The 19,300-nt window shown below is 42.5% G+C and overlaps 1 protein-coding gene across 1 annotated transcript; it reads right to left on the reverse strand.

The window, feature by feature from the left end:
• On the reverse strand, window positions 1-18,972 carry LOC311113320 (phosphoinositide 3-kinase regulatory subunit 6-like). Its single transcript, XM_084156542.1, has 20 exons — window positions 18,898-18,972; window positions 17,534-17,628; window positions 17,299-17,400; window positions 16,060-16,151; window positions 15,427-15,495; window positions 14,757-14,889; window positions 14,462-14,531; window positions 14,060-14,252; window positions 12,983-13,133; window positions 9,200-9,295; window positions 8,013-8,499; window positions 7,491-7,590; window positions 5,483-5,605; window positions 4,295-4,405; window positions 3,656-3,758; window positions 3,422-3,492; window positions 2,974-3,064; window positions 2,560-2,612; window positions 2,240-2,346; window positions 1-1,725 (listed from the first exon to the last, which is right to left on the reverse strand). Exons 2-20 carry the CDS (start codon window positions 17,592-17,594, stop codon window positions 1,566-1,568), a joined length of 2,373 nt encoding a protein of 790 aa, XP_084012668.1. The 5' UTR covers window positions 17,595-17,628; window positions 18,898-18,972; the 3' UTR covers window positions 1-1,565.
• Window positions 18,973-19,300: the final 328 nt, after the last annotated feature.

The following is a 19,300-nucleotide window of genomic DNA, read 5'->3' on the forward strand; positions in this document are numbered from 1 at the left end:
TTAAACAAGTAATTGCAATGATACCATACTCCAATGATTTGTCTTACATACATTACATTTTAAAATAGACTAGTGTGCAAAAAGGTCTATTGATGATTGATGATGCATTACAAACATACTGGCTGGTGATCAGACCCCATAATCAAATGAATTAAGTTACCAAATTCTCTTTGAGACCCTCGTTTTTTTCAATGGTATTCTCTTGACATAAGAGAATGGTAATGATGACAGTGGCTTTTATAGATGTGGCCTCAGTCAATCAGTCAGTCAGTGTCTCTCTCTCTTTCTCATCTACATACTTTTTCTGGGTGCATTTATGATAACTAGTCCCCATCACCTCATGATTTATTGTAAACCAGCCAATGTCTTTCAGCGGTGACTGTGTTCTATCACCTTCAAGTTAGGCTCGATAAATTCAGACCTTGAAACAAGCGAAGGGCTCCGAGTTCTACTTTCATTTTAGCATAGACCTCCTAGCATGGTAATATCAACCACATTGGATATCACATCACAGGTTATTATAGCATACAAAGTCATAAGCAGAAAGCCACCAGACATTGAAACCCCCCCAGTCAGTTTCCTGTCATGCAACATGTTCTATAGGGATCTTAAAATAGGTGCCTGTTCTTTTGTGTCATGTTTTTACTGAAGGCTTGTGCACAGTGCATTCAAACCTTTATGGCTAACTTATAAGAACTTAGATGAGCTCAGAGAGCAGACTTGGCCTGTAGTAGGCTATATGCACCTTTAAATGGAACCTGTTTTTTAAAGAACTGGTTAATCCAACAAGTGACTGCTTCAAGAGCTTCTGTTGTTAGCGCACCAAGACATCAAACTATCTTTAAGTCGTTCTTCTGCCAAGCTTAGTAATGAAAATGTCCCTCCCAGGGTGATTCAGTGTTGGAACACAAAGAGCAGCAGGTAGTGTGTTTACATGGCAAGCAAAATTGGATCAATTCCATTTCAATTCAGTCAATTCCTATGGGAATTTCAGTTTACTCCATAACTTTACTGCATTGAAATGGAATTCACCCCAACCCTGACGTCAAGGGATGGATGATTGGGAGGGTGGGCTACTCTTCAGACGGACCAGAATTTGAACCCAGGTTGTCAAGTTTATGTTAGCCCTCTGAGCTAAAGCCTATCTAGGAGCTAATACCACCTCAGCTTCACTCTCATGCCTCATACACTCTCATAAACTTGTCAATTGTAGAGGCAATATTGTTCTTTGACAATGCTGTCAGTCAGAGATATGCCCATGGGTACAGTATATGATAAAACTCTGTCACAAGCAGAAACGAGATCCAATACCCATGGCATATTCATTTGTTTGTTGACACATCTGACACTTGTCAGACTCAATTGGTTTTCTTGTCAAGGTTACACCAGGTAAATAACCCTGGCTTACCCTTAGCTGCCACCCGGGTTCTCTTTCCACATCCCCTCAAGGTACACTGAGGCTCTGTTTTGAGTACTGAGCGCATCCGTGATCGTCATACAATGTGGATGGTCTCAACCCTTCAGTCTCTGTATAGGAGAGTCCATCCAGATGGTTGTGGGATCAGTCAGTTGATGATACCAGCGAAGGTGTTGATTGGAAGAGGAAGTCCTTTGTTCATGTACTTGCTGAGGCCAGCGTCCCTCTCCTCTTCCCCCAAACTGAACTTGGACCGCATGGTCCTCTGGACACAGTACCCAGGATCAAGACAGGGGGTGATCTCTATGCTGGAAATGAATTCATTGATAGAGGACATGTCAAATTATGAGCGTTAGATAAGTATGTTTGCCCGTTTTTTTTGGGCTTTAGTGACATTGAACATTGACTGAGGATTATAATATGACACTTTTTAAAAGCATATATGTGCATTTAGTTATTTACATATAACATATATACTGTAACATGACACAATATATATAATATATACTGTAACATGACACAATATATATAATTTATACTGTAACATGACAAAATATATATAATTTATACTGTAACATGACACAATATATATAATTTATACTGCAACATGACACAATATATATAATATGTGCATATGTAGCTAAAACATATACAGTATGACTAGGGCAAATCAAATGAGGTTAGACCAACATGGTTCAAAAGAAACCTTCTGGTAACAAGATCATCTGTCTATCCACCAAACCACTGTCTGACCTGTTTTCATCTATTTAAAGTTGACATGGTAGGCCTACCGTTGGCAACAGCTACACCAACAGCACTCACCTCTGTACGTCTTTGAAGGTCCTCCTAGAGTCTTTGTCCAGGGTCACAGTAAAGGTTTTCATCTCCAGGGTTCTGATCTTAATGTTACAGGTACGGATCTTGGCCTCCTGTGGAATGAAGTTGATGTGTTAGGTTTGGTTTTAGGTTTATGAGTTCATAAGCGATGTGGCCACAAGGCTTAGTAAAGCGAACCAGGCCTTTGGGATCTTAAGAACAATATGGAGACCCAAGAACATCAAGAGGATTAAGTAAATATGTTTATGAATTTTATGACAACCTTCACTAACAGAAGTCTTTGTGTTAAAATTGTGTAAACTTACCATGGTGTTCTTGGGTTTAGTTTCGTTGAAAGCTACTGTAAGACAGTTCAGATCTGAGGACAACAAAGGAACAAGAACATAAGCCAGGCTTCAACAAATATACAGAATAATATGGGAAAAGTAGTAGACATTTCAGAACTTATTTTTACATTCACACAATTGTATCAATTGCAACAGCATGAACATGCACTACTTTTTTACACTGTGACTTTGCCCACTGGCCACACACTGGTTGAATCAACGTTGTTTCCACGTCATTTCAATGAAATGCCGTGGAACCAACTTGGAATAGACGTTGAATTGACGTCTGTGCCCAATGGGTGACAACTCAGCTACCACTGATCATAATACAGTTGAATCTATCAATTAATTATATTAATAGCGGTATTGTGTGTGATATTTAGTGTTGTATACCTTCAGTTTCATTGGAGGGAATGGCACTAATCTGAGCACCTGAGGTCCTCACTGACATACCCTTATCTACGTCTCTACCACTCAACGACACCTGGAGAGGAGGACAGAGACACAGGTCAGAGGTCATAGAGAGAAACTAACACCTAAACGTCAAATACAGGTTATATGATCTTTCTTCAGGTCAGTTCACTCTCATGATGCAGTTCAAAACTCTAAACAGAGACAAACAGACATTGCATGAACAGTATCAATCACAAACACTATCAAAATAGAGCTAAACGTCAAATACAGGTTATATGATCTCTCTTCAGGTCAGTTCACACTCATGAAGCAGTTCAAAACTCTAAACAGAGACAAACAGACGTTGCATCAACAGTATCAATCATTAGCGTTTACATTGATGTACATTGATGAGGTAATGTTAAAAACACGGTTGAACTTCGCTGACCTTTGTGTAGTTTACAGAGACGACAGCACCACATACATCTCCAGTGTTCTTCTTCTGCTTGATGGTCATGGCTGAGAGAGGGAGGACAGACGTGATCAGACCGGACGAGCGACATACACACGTGCACACACCAATGCATGCACACACGTACACACACACTTTAAATCAGTTTAAAAAACATCAGATGCAGAGAATGTTGAGTGCAGCGATCAGCGTACACAGGCTAAATGTTACCTTTCAAAGTAGCTGGGGACTGTTTGAACTCGGGGAAGTCCAGCTCTAAGTGAGAGAGAAACACGTCCTCCACTGGGTCCTTGGTCAGGTTGGAGAAGGAGATCTAGAACATAGTCAAGAGGATGACAAACAAACACCAGTGGATTTTTAATCGGACAATCGTGGCTCAGTTGGTAGAGCATGGCGCTTGCAACACCAATGGTTGTGGGTTTGTTTCCCGCTGGGGCCACCCGTATGTAAAAATGTATGCATACATGACTGTAAGTCTCTTTAGATAAAAGCGTTTTCTAAATGGCATATATTTATAATATATTACAATTCAGATAATGTGCACTCTTGCATTTGGTGTTTTTGGTCTATGAGTGAGGACTGATAATCATGAACATGCTAGAGGACTAAACGTAAACTATGCTCAGTCCATTGCTGCAGACTTAACTGTCATTATATCACACAATGAACAACAGACAGTGGTAGAGAGATTCTATAGTATTTAGGCGATGACCAGAGCTGTTTGTAAAGCATATGGCTATGTTTGTGTTCCAAATGGCACCCTATTCCCTTTATTGTGTACTGCTTTGGACCAGGACCCACAGGGATCTGAATAGGGTGCCATTTCAGATGCATCCTATGTCTCCTCACCTTGACAGAATAGATGGTGAAGTAAACAGGCTGCAGTCCGGTCCGCACATAGTAGGAAATGACATCAGACAGAAAGGGGTTTGGCTCTGCCTGCTTGCTGCTGTTGGACTGCTGGAGAGAGATAGGCTCATGTTAGTATGGAGCCTGGGGTTGACCAAGACAGATAGGGGTACAAATAAAAGTAGCTTTTTAATACACTGAATGATCATGTTTTGGAAGGAACTATATTTCACTGATGTAGAGACACAGGAGAGGAGCGTTTGTTTTGTTTATTGTGCTCTTTGATCATGGGATGATACTATAGAAGAAATAAGGGGTTAATGCTGGATAGTAAACAATGCCGGAAAAGCCTTGGCGCAAAGAAACTTCCAGAAGTAATCAAGGCACTCTCATGTAGTGGAAAAATTCAAAAGCCTTTATTGTTTTACAGCTTATGCATGACAATAATAAAAAACCCACCGACACGTTGCAATAAAGGCTTTTTCATTTTTCCACTACATGAGTGCCTTGATTACTTCTGGAAGTTTGTTTGCGCCAAGGCTTTTTTACTTTGCAGCGTCAACTTATTTTTGTTCTATTTCCCTCATATTGTAATTCATTATAGGTCATTATTGATTGGAAACTACAGCATCTTTTCCCCCGCAATACTTCCCTGTCTTTCCCGATACTGTGTCATTCAGTTTCTCTTCCCTCTATCCAGCTAAATGCTGATGACCAATAACAGCAAAACTATTTGCATACAGTACTCATAGCTTGTTAGTTTCGATAAGAGCCCACAGATGTGTTTTTCACTTCCTGTAAGCAAGCAACTACTGTAAAGTACTGTGCAATTTCCTTTTGTTTTGCTAATCATTCAAGATGCCTAGCAACATGCAAACAGTAATTTGTGGACATTTATTTTATGGTCCCGACTCCCAGTTGCAGAGCATAAACCACATTCAACATAACCACACATAACTTTATCTACTGTAGATCAGACCTACTTTAGATTAGACTAGTATTTTGTTTACTCATAAAATCCTGAAAGCTACACTTGATTGGTCCAATGAAACCAATGGAATAGTCCTGAAAGTGCAAACCCTATCCATCTATAATTCCAGGCAGGCGCAATCAAAGTATCAAAAGAGAACAGAAACACTATTTGATGCTGTCATTTCAACATAACGTAGAAACAGTAGGTTACTGTACCATTTTGGCCAGCTTGGGGATCATGGAGCCCAGACTGTTGATGTTGCAGTCGTACCATGGATCCACCATTCCCAAGTAGGAACCCAGGGCACAGGGGTTGTCCCGGGATGGGGAGAGGTTTTCCTGATAGAGAAGTACAACATGGTCTATTATAGATACACTACTGTATTAAACTGTTAGGGTTACTCAACTACAGCCAAGTTAAGTGTAAAACCAGAGAACAACCTTAACCCTTTACACTTGTGGGAATTGGCCTATATGGATAGGGCTAAATTGAAATGCTTCTCACAGAAGAAATATAAACAAAAATATGCATGACCATGGTAGCAATTGAAAGGGAACAGTTTGTAGATTATGGGAAAATTATAATACCAAAGTTGAGGACACAGTTCACCTGACTCAAGATTGAATCCAAACATTACACTGTTGATTTTATGCGCATTTTACATTTACTGTACTTTTCGCCACATTTATTGATAACAGAATCTCTAAAAAATACTCTGAATACATTCAATAACATGATAAGAATATTACTGGAAAATGTGGGGTAGGTGCAACATAAGACAAAAAAAATTGTCTCCAAGGGGCCACACACCTCTCCAAAGTGTGCTCAGTTTCTAATTAATTTCAATGCATTTTTATGACTCAAAGAAGAGTCTTCAACTATAAGGTGCTTTTTTGAGCTCTCCTAGCTGTGCCGTTGAGGAACTACAGCAAGCAGACTTGTAGTTGTTTTGTTTGGAACACAATACTGCATCACCACCATCACATAATTACTGTTGTTGTTTACGCAATCCAAAGACGGACCATTATAAATCGCAATCTGGGTCAGGTGGTCATCATTTGAAAGCTTGTTCTATTGCCAACATGACTAGCTAAGTTATAAAATACGATCTTACAGTGTTAGGCTTTCACAGGGCAATTCAGAGAACATATCGTAATTTTGGTGCGCATCGAAAGGAGTCATGCGTGCATTCAGGTGCATTCAGCTGCGTGTTCCGTGACGGATTTTCTTCATAATAGACAAACATCCCATTGGGCACAGACGTCATTTCAACGTCTAGTTTTGATTTACATTTGATTGAGTTGTCAACTAATGTGAATTCAACGTGAAATCAACAAAAAATCTCACTACGTCATTAGATTTAGGTTAAAAGGTGGGTGAAAAAAAGAAATTTCCTTATGTTGATTACTTTTTTCAAATCCAATCAGTTTTCCACGTTGATTCAACATCATCACATATATTTGTTGTTGTTGAAATGACGTGGAAACAACATTGATTCAACCAGTTTTTGCCAAGTGAGATTCTGTTCAGAACAACCCAGGGTATGACACCATGCTTCTACATCTGCATTGCTTGCTGTTTGGGGTTTTAGGCTGGGTTTCTGTATAGCACTTTGTGACATCTGCTGATGTAAAAAGGGCTTTATAAATTCATTTGATTGATTGATGTCATCTTGTAACTGTACATCAAACATAGTGATCATACATTTTGACAGTATATTACATGAGTTTTATGATATGGAAATGTGAAGTGCACATTTTGACATTTTGGTGTTTTGCTTGTATGACATCAAAGTAGTATTTATTATAATTCTCAACATCTTATCTTTCAAAATACATCGAGTCCTCTTAATTGACAGAATTTCCCTCACTCAGACAACAAAACATTTCAAAAGTTGTCCAACTAGCAGGAGGGATGGGGGCAACTTCTTGCTGCGCGTGGTGCTGAAGTTCAGAACAGCTGTCAGTCAAAACCCATACAGCGCTGTGAAGCACAGAGCCTGAGCTCTGATGTCATTTACAGCATATTACTGTACAGCCACTATGTTCCAATATAGGCCCTTATTAGTGCCCAAATCTGCCATTTCAACCTACATTCTTTTGATGTGATCATTTCACATACTGTGTGTGGGTGATCACATACTGAAACACTGAAATGAGTCATATCTTTGTCTCTTGACAGGTTGTAAACGGATAGGAGTGAGGTGTTAGTTTGTGGTCTTACTTTGACAGGACAGGTGGGACTGGTATCTTCACAGACAGGGATGTAGTAAAACTGGAAGTTGACTTTCATCGTCAGAAAGAGACGACGCGCTTCCCTTTTCCTGCAGAGGGAAACCAATGATTAATAAACCCTAAAACCATGCTACACAGGAAACCAAAATGGCTGTAATAACCAGTCTTGAGTTAGTCGGAATAATCCCATTGTATATTTCTGACGCATTAACTATTAATGTGTCTTGTTTTCAATTCAACTTTCTTCTTCCTGACTAGACCATGGAAATGCAAATATGGACTGTTAGTTTCCGATTCCATTTTTGGACATTAGGAAATAAAACATTTTCAACAGCATAGTATAAGGCTAACCAAACTGAGATGTTGTAGGTGGAACTGTCTCCAAAAACTGTACTATGATAATTTCTAACAGAAATCTATCATATCCAGTATCCATTCTAATATATCTAATATCCACTACAAACTACATGCAGTCTCCCAGACTACATTACCCATGATCCTTGTCCCTCACCTGAGAAAGTAGAAGGCCTTAGCCAGCTTCCCCAGCACCCTGTCATCCCCCATCACCACGATCCGGGCCGTGAAGTGCCTCTGCTGCTTGGAGAATGAGGGGGTCCCGCTGCACCCCGCCTTCCTCTGAAGTTTCCCCCCTCCAATGGCTGCCCCTCCCCCGGCCACGCTCCCACTCTCCTCCAGAGCGTCCTGCATCAGGGCCATATGGTCCGTGACTGACGGCCTCATCTTGATGCCTCCTCGTCGGGTTAACCTGGCCTCCCCCTCCTCCAAACCACCAGAGGGTTCTACCACTGATGGCTCAACCCCAGGGGGAAGATCCCTCTCGATGCCGCTGTCGTTGGACATCACGGAGTGGCGGGGCATGGCGGAGGAGGAAGTGAGGTCGGCGGGGAGGTCGGCGAGGTCAAAGTCGGTCTCCTGGTCGAGGCAGAAGTGTTCCGACGACATGGAGCTGGAGCGCACACACTTGGCCAGCTCGCGCCCTGTTGGAAGACGTGACATCAGAGAAATAGGAATTAGATTACTGTATCGCTGTAAAATGTATGTCAATGCAGGTCAATGAGAACATGAAGCAGTGAGACAAAAAAGAGCTATAGTATTGGAAGTTCGCATTGGGTGAACCCTTTTAACATACAGTGGGGTCCGAAATGATTGACACCCTTGATAAAGATTAGCAATAATGACTGTATAAAATAAATAATTAAAATAATGACAATAATAATCATCATCATCTTTGACCCTCTGTAGCTTTCTCACTCATCATTATTCACGATTCATTTAGGATTATCCATAATCATGGTAGCATCCACATTAATGTAGAAGTGTTCAGAAACATATTATATTCTTATTTACAATAAAAGTGACTCCAAAATGACACAATACATTATTTACCATTCATTTCTATTGGGCACAAAATAATCTGAAACACAACTAAAAACGAACTGCAAATGCATCCAATCGTTTGTAGAGTCGCAAGCTTGATGTAGTCATTGCGTACTAGGAATATGGGATCAAATACTAAACTTTTGACTACTTTATTTCTAAGAATCTTTAGGGGTGTCAATAATTTTGACCCCTACCCTTTTTGAGAAAAAAATAACAGAGTTGATGTAACAGAGTTCTCCCATTGGTGTGTACATGAGTTCCCATGGGTGTGTATAAACAACAGATCTCGCCACTCACAGATCTCCTCATCCTCCTGCCACAGGTGGAAGCTCATCTCCGGGTTGGGAAGTGGCGTGTCACACAGGGATCCCCCGCCACCGGACGACAATATGTCTAAACCAGGAAGAGCCCACACTGTCACAATGACACCAAAAACAACACAATACCCGCTTACTTCCTGGTCCCCCTGCCCTAAACTAAGTATATGGCTTCACAGCTGGTCTGTGAGAGAGGTCCATTTGAAGGATAGTTGTTATGATGAGAATAATAAATATGGATGAAAAGGGAAATACACTGTACATCCGTCTTAAAGGGTGGGGGGGGGGAGGAATACAGTGTGAAATATCAGCTGACCTATACAGCAATCTATTAATAACATTCCCAACATCAGTGACTGCTATAGAGCGATCTATTAATAACGTTCCCGAAGTTAGTGACTGCTGCACTGAACGGTATGTGTCAGCTTGAAGACACACCAACACAATTGACAGCATTGGCAGTATTTATCTGAATAAGCCCTATGTAAAAAATGTACAACTACTTATACAGTGGGAGAAAAAAGTATTTAGTCAGCCACCAATTGTGCAAGTTCTCCCATTTAAAAAGATGAGAGAGGCCTGTAATTTTCATCATAGGTACACGTCAACTATGACAGACAAAATGAGAAAAAATAATCCAGAAAATCACATTGTAGGATTTTTAATGAATTTATTTGCAAATTATGGTGGAAAATAAGTATTTGGTCAATAACTAAAGTTTCTCAATACTTTGTTATATACCCTTTGTTGGCAATGACACAGGTCAAACGTTTTCTGTAAGTCTTCACAAGGTTTTCACACACTGTTGCTGGTATTTTGGCCCATTCCTCCATGCAGATCTCCTCTAGAGCAGTGATGTTTTGGGGCTGTCGCTGGGCAACACGGACTTTCAACTCCCTCCAAAGATTTTCTATGGGGTTGAGATCTGGAGACTGGCTAGGCCACTCCAGGACCTTGAAATGGCTAGGCCACTCCTTCGTTGCCTGGGCGGTGTGTTTGGGATCATTGTCATGCTGAAAGACCCAGCCACGTTTCATCTTCAATGCTCTTGCTGATGGAAGGAGGTTTTCACTCAAAATCTCACGATACATGGCCCCATTCATTCTTTCCTTTACACGGATCAGTCGTCCTGGTCCCTTTGCAGAAAAACAGCCCCAAAGCATGATGTTTCCACCCCCATGCTTCACAGTAGGTATGGTGTTCTTTGGATGCAACTCAGCATTCTTTGTCCTCCAAACACGACGAGTTGAGTTTTTACCAAAAAGTTCTATTTTGGTTTCATCTGACCATATGACATTCTCCCAATCCTCTTCTGGATCATCCAAATGCACTCTAGCAAACTTCAGACGGGCCTGGACAGGGCTTAAGCAGGGGGACACGTCTGGCACTGCAGGATTTGAGTCCCTGGCGGCGTAGTGTGTTACTGATGGTAGGCGTTGTTACTTTGGTCCCAGCTCTCTGCAGGTCATTCACTAGGTCCCCCCGTGTGGTTCTGGGATTTTTGCTCACCGTTCTTGTGATCATTTTGACTCCACGGGGTGAGATCTTGCGTGGAGCCCCAGATCGAGGGAGATTATCAGTGGTCTTGCATGTCTTCCATTTCCTAATAATTGCTCCCACAGTTGATTTCTTCAAACCAAGCTGCTTACCTATTGCAGATTCAGTCTTCCCAGCCTGGTGCAGGTCTACAATTTTGTTTCTGGTGTCCTTTGACAGCTCTTTGGTCTTGGAGTTTGGAGTGTGACTGTTTGAGGTTGTGGACAGGTGTCTTTTATACTGATAACAAGTTCAAACAGGTGCCATTAATACAGGTAACGAGTGGAGGACAGAGGAGCCTCTTAAAGAAGAAGTTACAGGTCTGTGAGAGCCAGAAATCTTGCTTGTTTGTAGGTGACCAAATACTTATTTTCCACCATAATTTGCAAATAAATTCATAAAAAATCCTACAATGTGATTTTCTGGAGAAAAAAAATCTCAATTTGTCTGTCATAGTTGACGTGTACCTACAGTGAGGGAAAAAAAGTATTTGATCCCCTGCGGATTTTGTACGTTTGCCCACTGACAAAGAAATGATCAGTCTATAATTTTAATGGTAGGTTTATTTGAACAGTGAGAGACAGAATAACAACAAAAAAATCCATAAAAACGCATGTAAAAAATGTTATAAATTGATTTCCATTTTAATGAGGGAAATAAGTATTTGACCCCCTCTCAATCAGAAAGATTTCTGGCTCCCAGGTGTCTTTTATACAGGTAACGAGCTGAGATTAGGAGCACACTCTTAAAGGGAGTGCTCCTAATCTCAGTTTGTTACCTGTATAAAAGACACCTGTCCACAGAAGCAATCGATCAATCAGATTCCAAACTCTCCACCATGGCCAAGACCAAAGAGCTCTCCAAGGATGTCAGGGACAGGATTGTAGACCTACACAAGGCTGGAATAGGCTACAAGACCATCGCCAAGCAGCTTGGTGAGAAGGTGACAACAGTTGGTGCGATTATTCGCTAATGGAAGAAACACAAAAGCACTGTCAATCTCCCTCGGCCTGGGGCTCCATGCAAGATCTCACCTTGTGGAGTTGCAATGATCATGAGAACGGTGAGGATTCAGCCCAGAACTACACGGGAGGATCTTGTCAATGATCTCAAGGTAGCTGGGACCATAGTCACCAAGAAAACAATTGGTAACACACTACGCCGTGAAGGACTGAAATCCTGCAGCGCCCGCAAGGTCCCCCTGCTCAAGAAAGCACATTTACAGGGCCGTCTGAAGTTTGCCAATGAACATCTGAATGATTCAGAGGAGAACTGGGTGAAAGTGTTGTGGTCAGATGAGACCAAAATCGAGCTCTTTGGCTCTGCCTGGATCGATGCTGCCTATGACCACAAGAACACCATCCCCACTGTCAAACATGGAGGTGGAAACATTATGCTTTGGGGGTGTTTTTCTGCTAAGGGGACAGGACAACTTCACCCCATCAAAGAGACGATGGACGGGGCCATGTACCGTCAAATCTTGGGTGAGAACCTCCTTCCCTCAGCCAGGGCATTGAAAATGGGTCGTGGATGGGTATTCCAGCATGACAATGACCCAAAACACATGGCCAAGGCAACAAAGGAGTGGCTCAATAAGAAGCACATTAAGGTCCTGGAGTAGCCTAGCCAGTCTCCAGACCTTAATCCCATAGAAAATCTGTGGAGGGAGCTGAAGGTTCGAGTTGCCAAACGTCAGCCTCGAAACCTTAATGACTTGGAGAAGATCTGCAAAGAGGAGTGGAACAAAATCCCTCCTGAGATGTGTGCAAACCTGGTGGCCAACTACAAGAAACGTCTGACCTCTGTGATTGTCAACAAGGGTTTTGCCACCAAGTACTAAGTCATGTTTTGCAGAGGGGTCAAATACTTATTTCCCTCATTAAAATGCAAATGAATTTATAACATTTTTGACATGCGTTTTTATGGATTTTTTTGTTGTTATTCTGTCTCTCACTGTTCAAATAAACCTACAATTAAAATTATAGACTGATCATGTCTTTGTCAGTGGGCAAACGTACAAAATCAGCAGGGGATCAAATACTTTTTTCCCTCACTGTATGATGAAAATTACAGGCCTCTCTCATCTTTTTAAGTGGGAGAACTTGCACAATTGGTGGCTGACTAAATACATTTTTTCCCCACTGTATACATGTACCAGCTGTAATCTATAGTACCCCTCCATGTTCACTTGTCAAAAGATGACCCCTCTATGATAAGGATACAGTACCTGATGTGTCAGTATGGGTGAGGATCTCTCTGTAGAGTTGTCCCAGTCTCCCCCTCAGCATCACCCCCTCCCCCTTGCTGCCCTCCTCCACACTCTGCTCCAGACTGGCCACCACTTCCTGGAAGTACGGCTCCACGTCCTGGCCCATTTCCTGCCACACACACACACGCACAAACAGACACACACGTGGAGACACATGGATGCGGACGGACAGACAGACACACACACACACACACACACACACACACACACACACACACACCGTCTATCAATAGAATACAGGTGAAAGGCCACCAGTGTCCAGACAAACACATCTGGAAGTCTGAGTTTGAGACATCCTGTTGAGATGAGTGTTATATTAGGACCAGTGTGTGTAAGTATGTGTGTGTGTGTTTTATTAAGAATGGTGCCAACCTCTGTTAGATCATGGAACAACACAACTAAACAACACATTGTTGAGTCATTATAGATAATCTCTGGTTAAGTGTGTTGCTGAATATGACTGAGATGGCATGTATGAGGCACCAGTAGAGACCTTCTAGCTTACTGAGCTTTGCTACAAAGGGGATTGCGCAATACACTGAAATAGAAACTAGTATCAAACACAAAGTGATATTGATTTAGATAACTTTGAACAAACTTTGAACACAGCAACATTTGTGAAATGACACGACAAAACCAAAGTCAAACCGAAGTAAACATCAAAGTAACTATCAAGACCATAAAACAGGTTTCTTTACTCTAGAACAGAAGTCAAACCCAAAAGGTTTTTCTACGGTGTAAAAAGTGCTGTATATGTAAAATGTGTGTACAATGTACATGTAAAAAAAAAAAAAAATTATATAAAAACGAAGTTCCTTTTGTTCTCCGAAGAGGGGTGGATGGACAAATAAAGAAATAAAACAAAGTAAAAGAAGGGTTTTAACAATAACTTTTACCCTGAAACCCATCATCACGCGAAAGAACAAAGACTTGAACAGAAGAAGAAACATCATAGTGAAACTCAATGTTGGGCTGTGTGACATGAATCACATACAAACATAAACCCAACTGCAGCGCAACCGCAAGCACACTGACCTTCAGTACCTGTGCCAGTTTATGACTGTGGCACAGCTCCCCACCTAGAGCAGCCTGGATGGAGTGTTGGACCACGCTCCGCATGTAGTCAAGGGGGTTCAGATACCCCCCTGACCCTGAGGCCTCGATGTCCCACCTCAGCGCCCCACCGAGGGGGCCGGAGAAGACCGCCGGATCGGCGAACACAAACACCCTAGGAGACCATAGGAGAGATTGAGTTATTGCCTTTGGTTATCCTTGATTAACCAGTTCCCTGATTGTTTGGTTGGCAGTTCACATGCAAGCTGCTGTTATTACAAGCTACTTTATCTACAAACAGCATATCATTCTATACCATAAGGAAAAATGGCTTCTCTCTGTGTCACCGTGTGTATACAACATCAAGTTAGGTTGTTCTCTCACCTCTCCTGAAACGGATGGTAGACATTCTTCAAGCTCTGCTCTGCTACAACCATCCTCTGATACAGCACTCCTGTGGGTCAAAAATATTTACTATCCAGATAAAACACATGACATTCTCGTACTACAGCCATTGAATACATTGAAACAAACATCCCTCTTCATTATAAAGTGTATTACAGTAAAACGATGATCACCTATGAAGACAGTAAATTCTACCAATAAAGTCTTATCTAATACATAATAAAAAATACATCATTCGACATGCTAGACCAAGGATGTATGTTGGTTTCAGTACCTGGTGTGTAGCGTTCTGTCTTCATGCGTCTGGTGTAGCTGAGGCCGACAGTACAGTAGGGCTGGGGGAGGGTAAGTAGCCTCTTACAGAAGTCATACACCCGCTCGTACAGGTCGTCAGGAAGATATGCTGACTGGAACATACACAGATATACGCACAGTTAGCACTGTCAGTCAGTCACAGCTGTCCTAAGACTGAACTAAACCACCAAACACAATTGGTATGGTACACACAACCCTCAAATACAGTATGGTACTATTTCCCTCCATAAATACTTGCACAAACTTCCCAAAACAAGCAATCGTTAATGGTTTGTAATATTCTATTATTTTCTATCCCATTCTATTATATTCTATCCCATTCTATTATATTCTACTGTAATGAACCGGTAACAACAAGAACTGTCTCTTTAAGACACTAACAGATAAAGAAGAGATAAAGGTCTACTACAGGACAGAGTCCTGACCTAGCCTGACCAGGAAGTATAAGAGACGATTAACAGGAAGTAAGACTTCATCAAATCTGAGATCATCAAAACAGTGATAGGAAATGATCCAATCCCCCAAATTAAAGCTCCTCCCCAGCCAACCCTGAGACAGGTCGGTCTGTAAAGATGGTGTTATCATGTCTGACAGGTGTTTCTTTGTGTAATGTAAGCCCCAGAACCTACCTGTATGACAGCATAGATGAGTGTGTGGAGCAGGGGGATGATGTGTATCCGACAATCTACCCTCTCAGCCTGCAGACAACAAGAGACAAACACACAAACTGTGTCAGTCAGTTACTCACTAATACAAAGTTTGTCTGTAGAAGATAGCTTGTCTGTTACCACCAGGGGCGGACTGGGACCAGAAATCGGCCCTGGCATTTCTAACACATTGGACAATTATTTTCCTTGAGGCCTCCACACAGGCCCATTATTAGCAAGTTAATGATCATTTTGCGTAAAAAAAAACAAGTTTGACAGACCCACTGTGCTAAAAATAAACCAATCCATCTGGCATTTGCCTGAAATGCCTGATGGCCAATCCGCCCCTGGTTCCACTAGACATAACATTCATGTTTCACATCGTTGCACAATGTCCTTGACAATCTCTGTGTTCTTTTCATCTGTGGCAAACAAGTTTATTTGGGTAGCAATCGTTGATTGTCTTATCATGTTTCTTGACACTACAGTGAAATCTAACGTACCATATGCACTGGATACACTCCAAATGGAATGACTAATAATAAATGGCCCAGAGCCGTATATTTCTCCATATAAGGCCACGGAATGGTCTAATGGCACACATTGATGACATACCTTTTCCAGCTCCTTGACGACGACTCTCACCAGAATGAGACTGTTGGCAGGATTGTTCCGAACCTTCTTGTGCAGCGTCCATCTTAGCATCCCTTCAAATGGAAAAACACACACTCAGCACAAACATTTCCACAGACATGGCGCTAAACAGCACTCACACTCTCCGTTGTTTCCATAGCTCTACACAAATAGCTGGTGTGACTCAGTGTCAATGCTTTGTTCCATTGCACAACTAATCCAAACTGTGGCTAAAACAAATAGCTGACTAAGTGCAATTTTCCGATTATTGGCAGGCAGCGTTACGTGTCATCCTCATGTGGTTTGGGCAGATTGATAAGGCCTGGTTGGCACATTAAAGAGGATCAAGTCAGGGACCTTTAGACCATTTTAGACCTAGATGCTTTGTATGTAAGGCACAGGCGGCTGGTGGCACATTAATTGGGGAGGACAGGCTGGAATGTAATGAATGGAACGGGTCTCCCGAGAGGCGCAGCGGTCTAAGGCACTGCATCGCAGTGCTAGAGGCGTCACTACAGACCCGGGTTCGATCCCGGGCTGTATCACAACCGGCCGTGATCGGGAGTCCCATCGGGCGGCGCACAATTGGCCCAGCGTTGTCCGGGTTAGGGCAGGGTTTGGCCGGGGGGGGCTTTACTTGGCTCATCGCGCTCTAGCGACTCCTTGTGGTGGGCCAGGCGCCTGCAGGCTGACATCGGTCGTCAGTTGAACGGTGTTTCCTCCGACACATTGGTGCGGCTGGCTTCCAGGTTAAGAGGGCGGGTGTTAAGAAGCGCATTTTGGCGGACGCATGACTCGACCTTCGCCTCCCGAGCCCTTGCAGAGACAAGATCAAAATTGGGGAGAAAAAGGGGGTAAAATACAAAAAAATAATAAGAAAAATGAATAAATGGAACGGTAACAAACACGTTCCATTCCATTCACTTCATTCCAGCCATTATTATGAGCCGTCCTCCCCTCACCAGCCTCTTGTGATGTAAGGGTACCCATATGTATCTTTATTAAGCTTAGGGTCAGTAATGTGGGGGTTACTTGATGAAGCTTGCTATGCATCTAGCTAGCACTACCAGTTGAAGCTAGCCCGCTAGCGACACCCCTGACCAAACCAGACTGGAAATAAGCAATGTGCAACAAAAGCAGGCTGACTTTATACGGAGCCATGCTCACACAACAGTGTGTAAACCCTATAAAGAGTCTAGTGGAAACTACTGGTGGGTTTACCTTTATTGTGCACAGAGGAGGGGTGTTGGCTCTCCAGCTCCCTGAGCACGGCCTGGACGCTGCGGTAGATGTCCGACTCTGAGGCCGAGGGGGCACAGCTTCCTGGAGGGTCAGAAGTTAGGAGTTAATGTTAATAAAAGTCCTACAGCAAATGTTCCATTTTGGATCAAATGTACATGCATGCCACTGTTGAAATCGTGGCGCGTCAAATGACACCCTATTCCCTATATAGTACCTATAGGCTCCATGCTGTTCGTGGGGCTGCTCAAGCTATCCCAGGCTGCCTTGTTGGTCATGTCTCACATGCATGGTGGGGACACGGCCTGGTGTCTATAGGGACGGGGCAGGAAGAAAGTAAAAGCTGTTAGCGGCACCCACCGGAGGGATGACATGGGCTTTTAACCAGGAAAAAGGCTATAGACCTAAATGATATACTGAACATTCTTGTGGCACAGAGGTGTTAGAACCAGTGACCTGACCACGAAAAACACACACACACACGTACACACACACACACACACACACAACCCTGAGCTATAACACTAACCATAATGAGTTTCAGCAGCAGGTGCTGCGGTCACAGTCACAGTACTGTTCAAATAGAGCATGGCTGATCGTTCTCATTGCCTCATAAACAACCTCTCTCTCTGCTTCTCTTTCTCACAGTCTAGTTTATCATCGCACAAATAGAATTATACCCCGTCCCACATGTTCGTTTTTTGGCGTTCGGTAGAGATAAGTCATCTACCCACCTGTTTCTCACAATCCCCCATAACAAAGGCTAAAATGACAGGGTGTATTGAGGTCTATGGGACAGCTTCACTCATCACATGTAAAATGGCCAATCATGTCAAATGAAAGTTCCCAACAGTGAAAGACGATGACTTCTTGATACTCAGATCTGTGATGAGTACACTGACAGTATACACGCAGGATGCATCATCACAACACAAGACAGATCTAGTCAACTAGTGAAACTGCTGTGGAGTTATAAACATGAGCATAAAAAAGTGTATTACTGTAACTTGCCTTAGAGATAGATACCAGAGTGAAAGAAAATAAAAGTAATTTTCAATTTGAATTAAATTGCCAAATAGAATATGCTGCATTGTTTCTGCAACAACTATACCACCAACTTGACTTTCACCACATGCCTCAGCTAACAGCATACTAAGACATTTACAAAAGTGAAACATACTCAGTATAATTAACTGTATCACTTCCTCAGTTTTGAATAGCCTGACCCAGAATGACACTGCTGAAATGAATGAATGTCACCATACTGATATAAAAACAGTTGGTCTATAAAGTTGCACCAAATGTTCTGTTGAAACATTTCCGATCCAGTCAAAACTTGGAAAGAAAGGACTATCTGACAAACCCTGTAACAGTTCCCTAAGCCAGAGGCAGAGAGCATGCCAAAATGTCTCTCTTGCTCTCTCTCTATCTCAAAACTCTCTCTCTCAATGTTAGTTCTCATACTGAAAGTTCACAATTAGTTTGCAGCTTCCAGTTCTATCCCAGACACATCCACCATCCAGTACCTACCCACCAAAGCACACAAAACAGGTGAACCGCCAAAAAAACAAATCCCCCTACCTTTTCCCTCCCAGAAAGGTTCCTCTTTTCCGTGATACACAAAAGGTTCCCTGAGGTGTTTAATATCTGACACACTGGCTCAGTGTTCAACGTGCTGCTGCAGGGTCTGACAGAGAGAATAGTGAAGTGAATTTACTGAGTGAACTTCCTCTAACTGGGAGGTAGTGACGAGGTGGTGGTGGTGGTGGTGACAGAGAGAGGAGCAGTGTTCTGAGAGAGGGGGAGCGAGAGAAAGAGGTAGCAGTGTTCTGAGAGAGGGGGGGAGAGAGAGAGAGGTAGAGGGGGAGGAGGAAAGTGAGCTGGAGGTTTGGAGGAGGATGTTTGGGGGTGAGGTAACAGCAGCAACCTGTTTGAACTGTGTTTAATGTTGCATTCTCTCTCTCTCTCTTTTTGTCTTTCCGTT

Source organism: Coregonus lavaretus (genome assembly GCF_964263955.1).
Source record: "Coregonus lavaretus genome assembly, chromosome: 40".
Lineage (NCBI taxonomy): Eukaryota > Metazoa > Chordata > Actinopteri > Salmoniformes > Salmonidae > Coregonus > Coregonus lavaretus.

Bases quoted from the DNA above. Each gene is read 5' to 3' on its own strand.
- LOC311113320 (XM_084156542.1), bottom strand. From the start codon at position 17,594: ATGACCAACAAGGCAGCCTGGGATAGCTTGAGCAGCCCCACGAACAGC. The intron at 7,591-8,012 runs GTGAGGGACAAG...TTCCCTCTGCAG, and splicing joins AAGGCCTTCTACTTTCTCAG to GAAAAGGGAAGCGCGTCGTC. The intron at 3,759-4,294 runs GTGAGGAGACAT...ACTATGTTCTAG, and splicing joins TCACCATCTATTCTGTCAAG to ATCTCCTTCTCCAACCTGAC.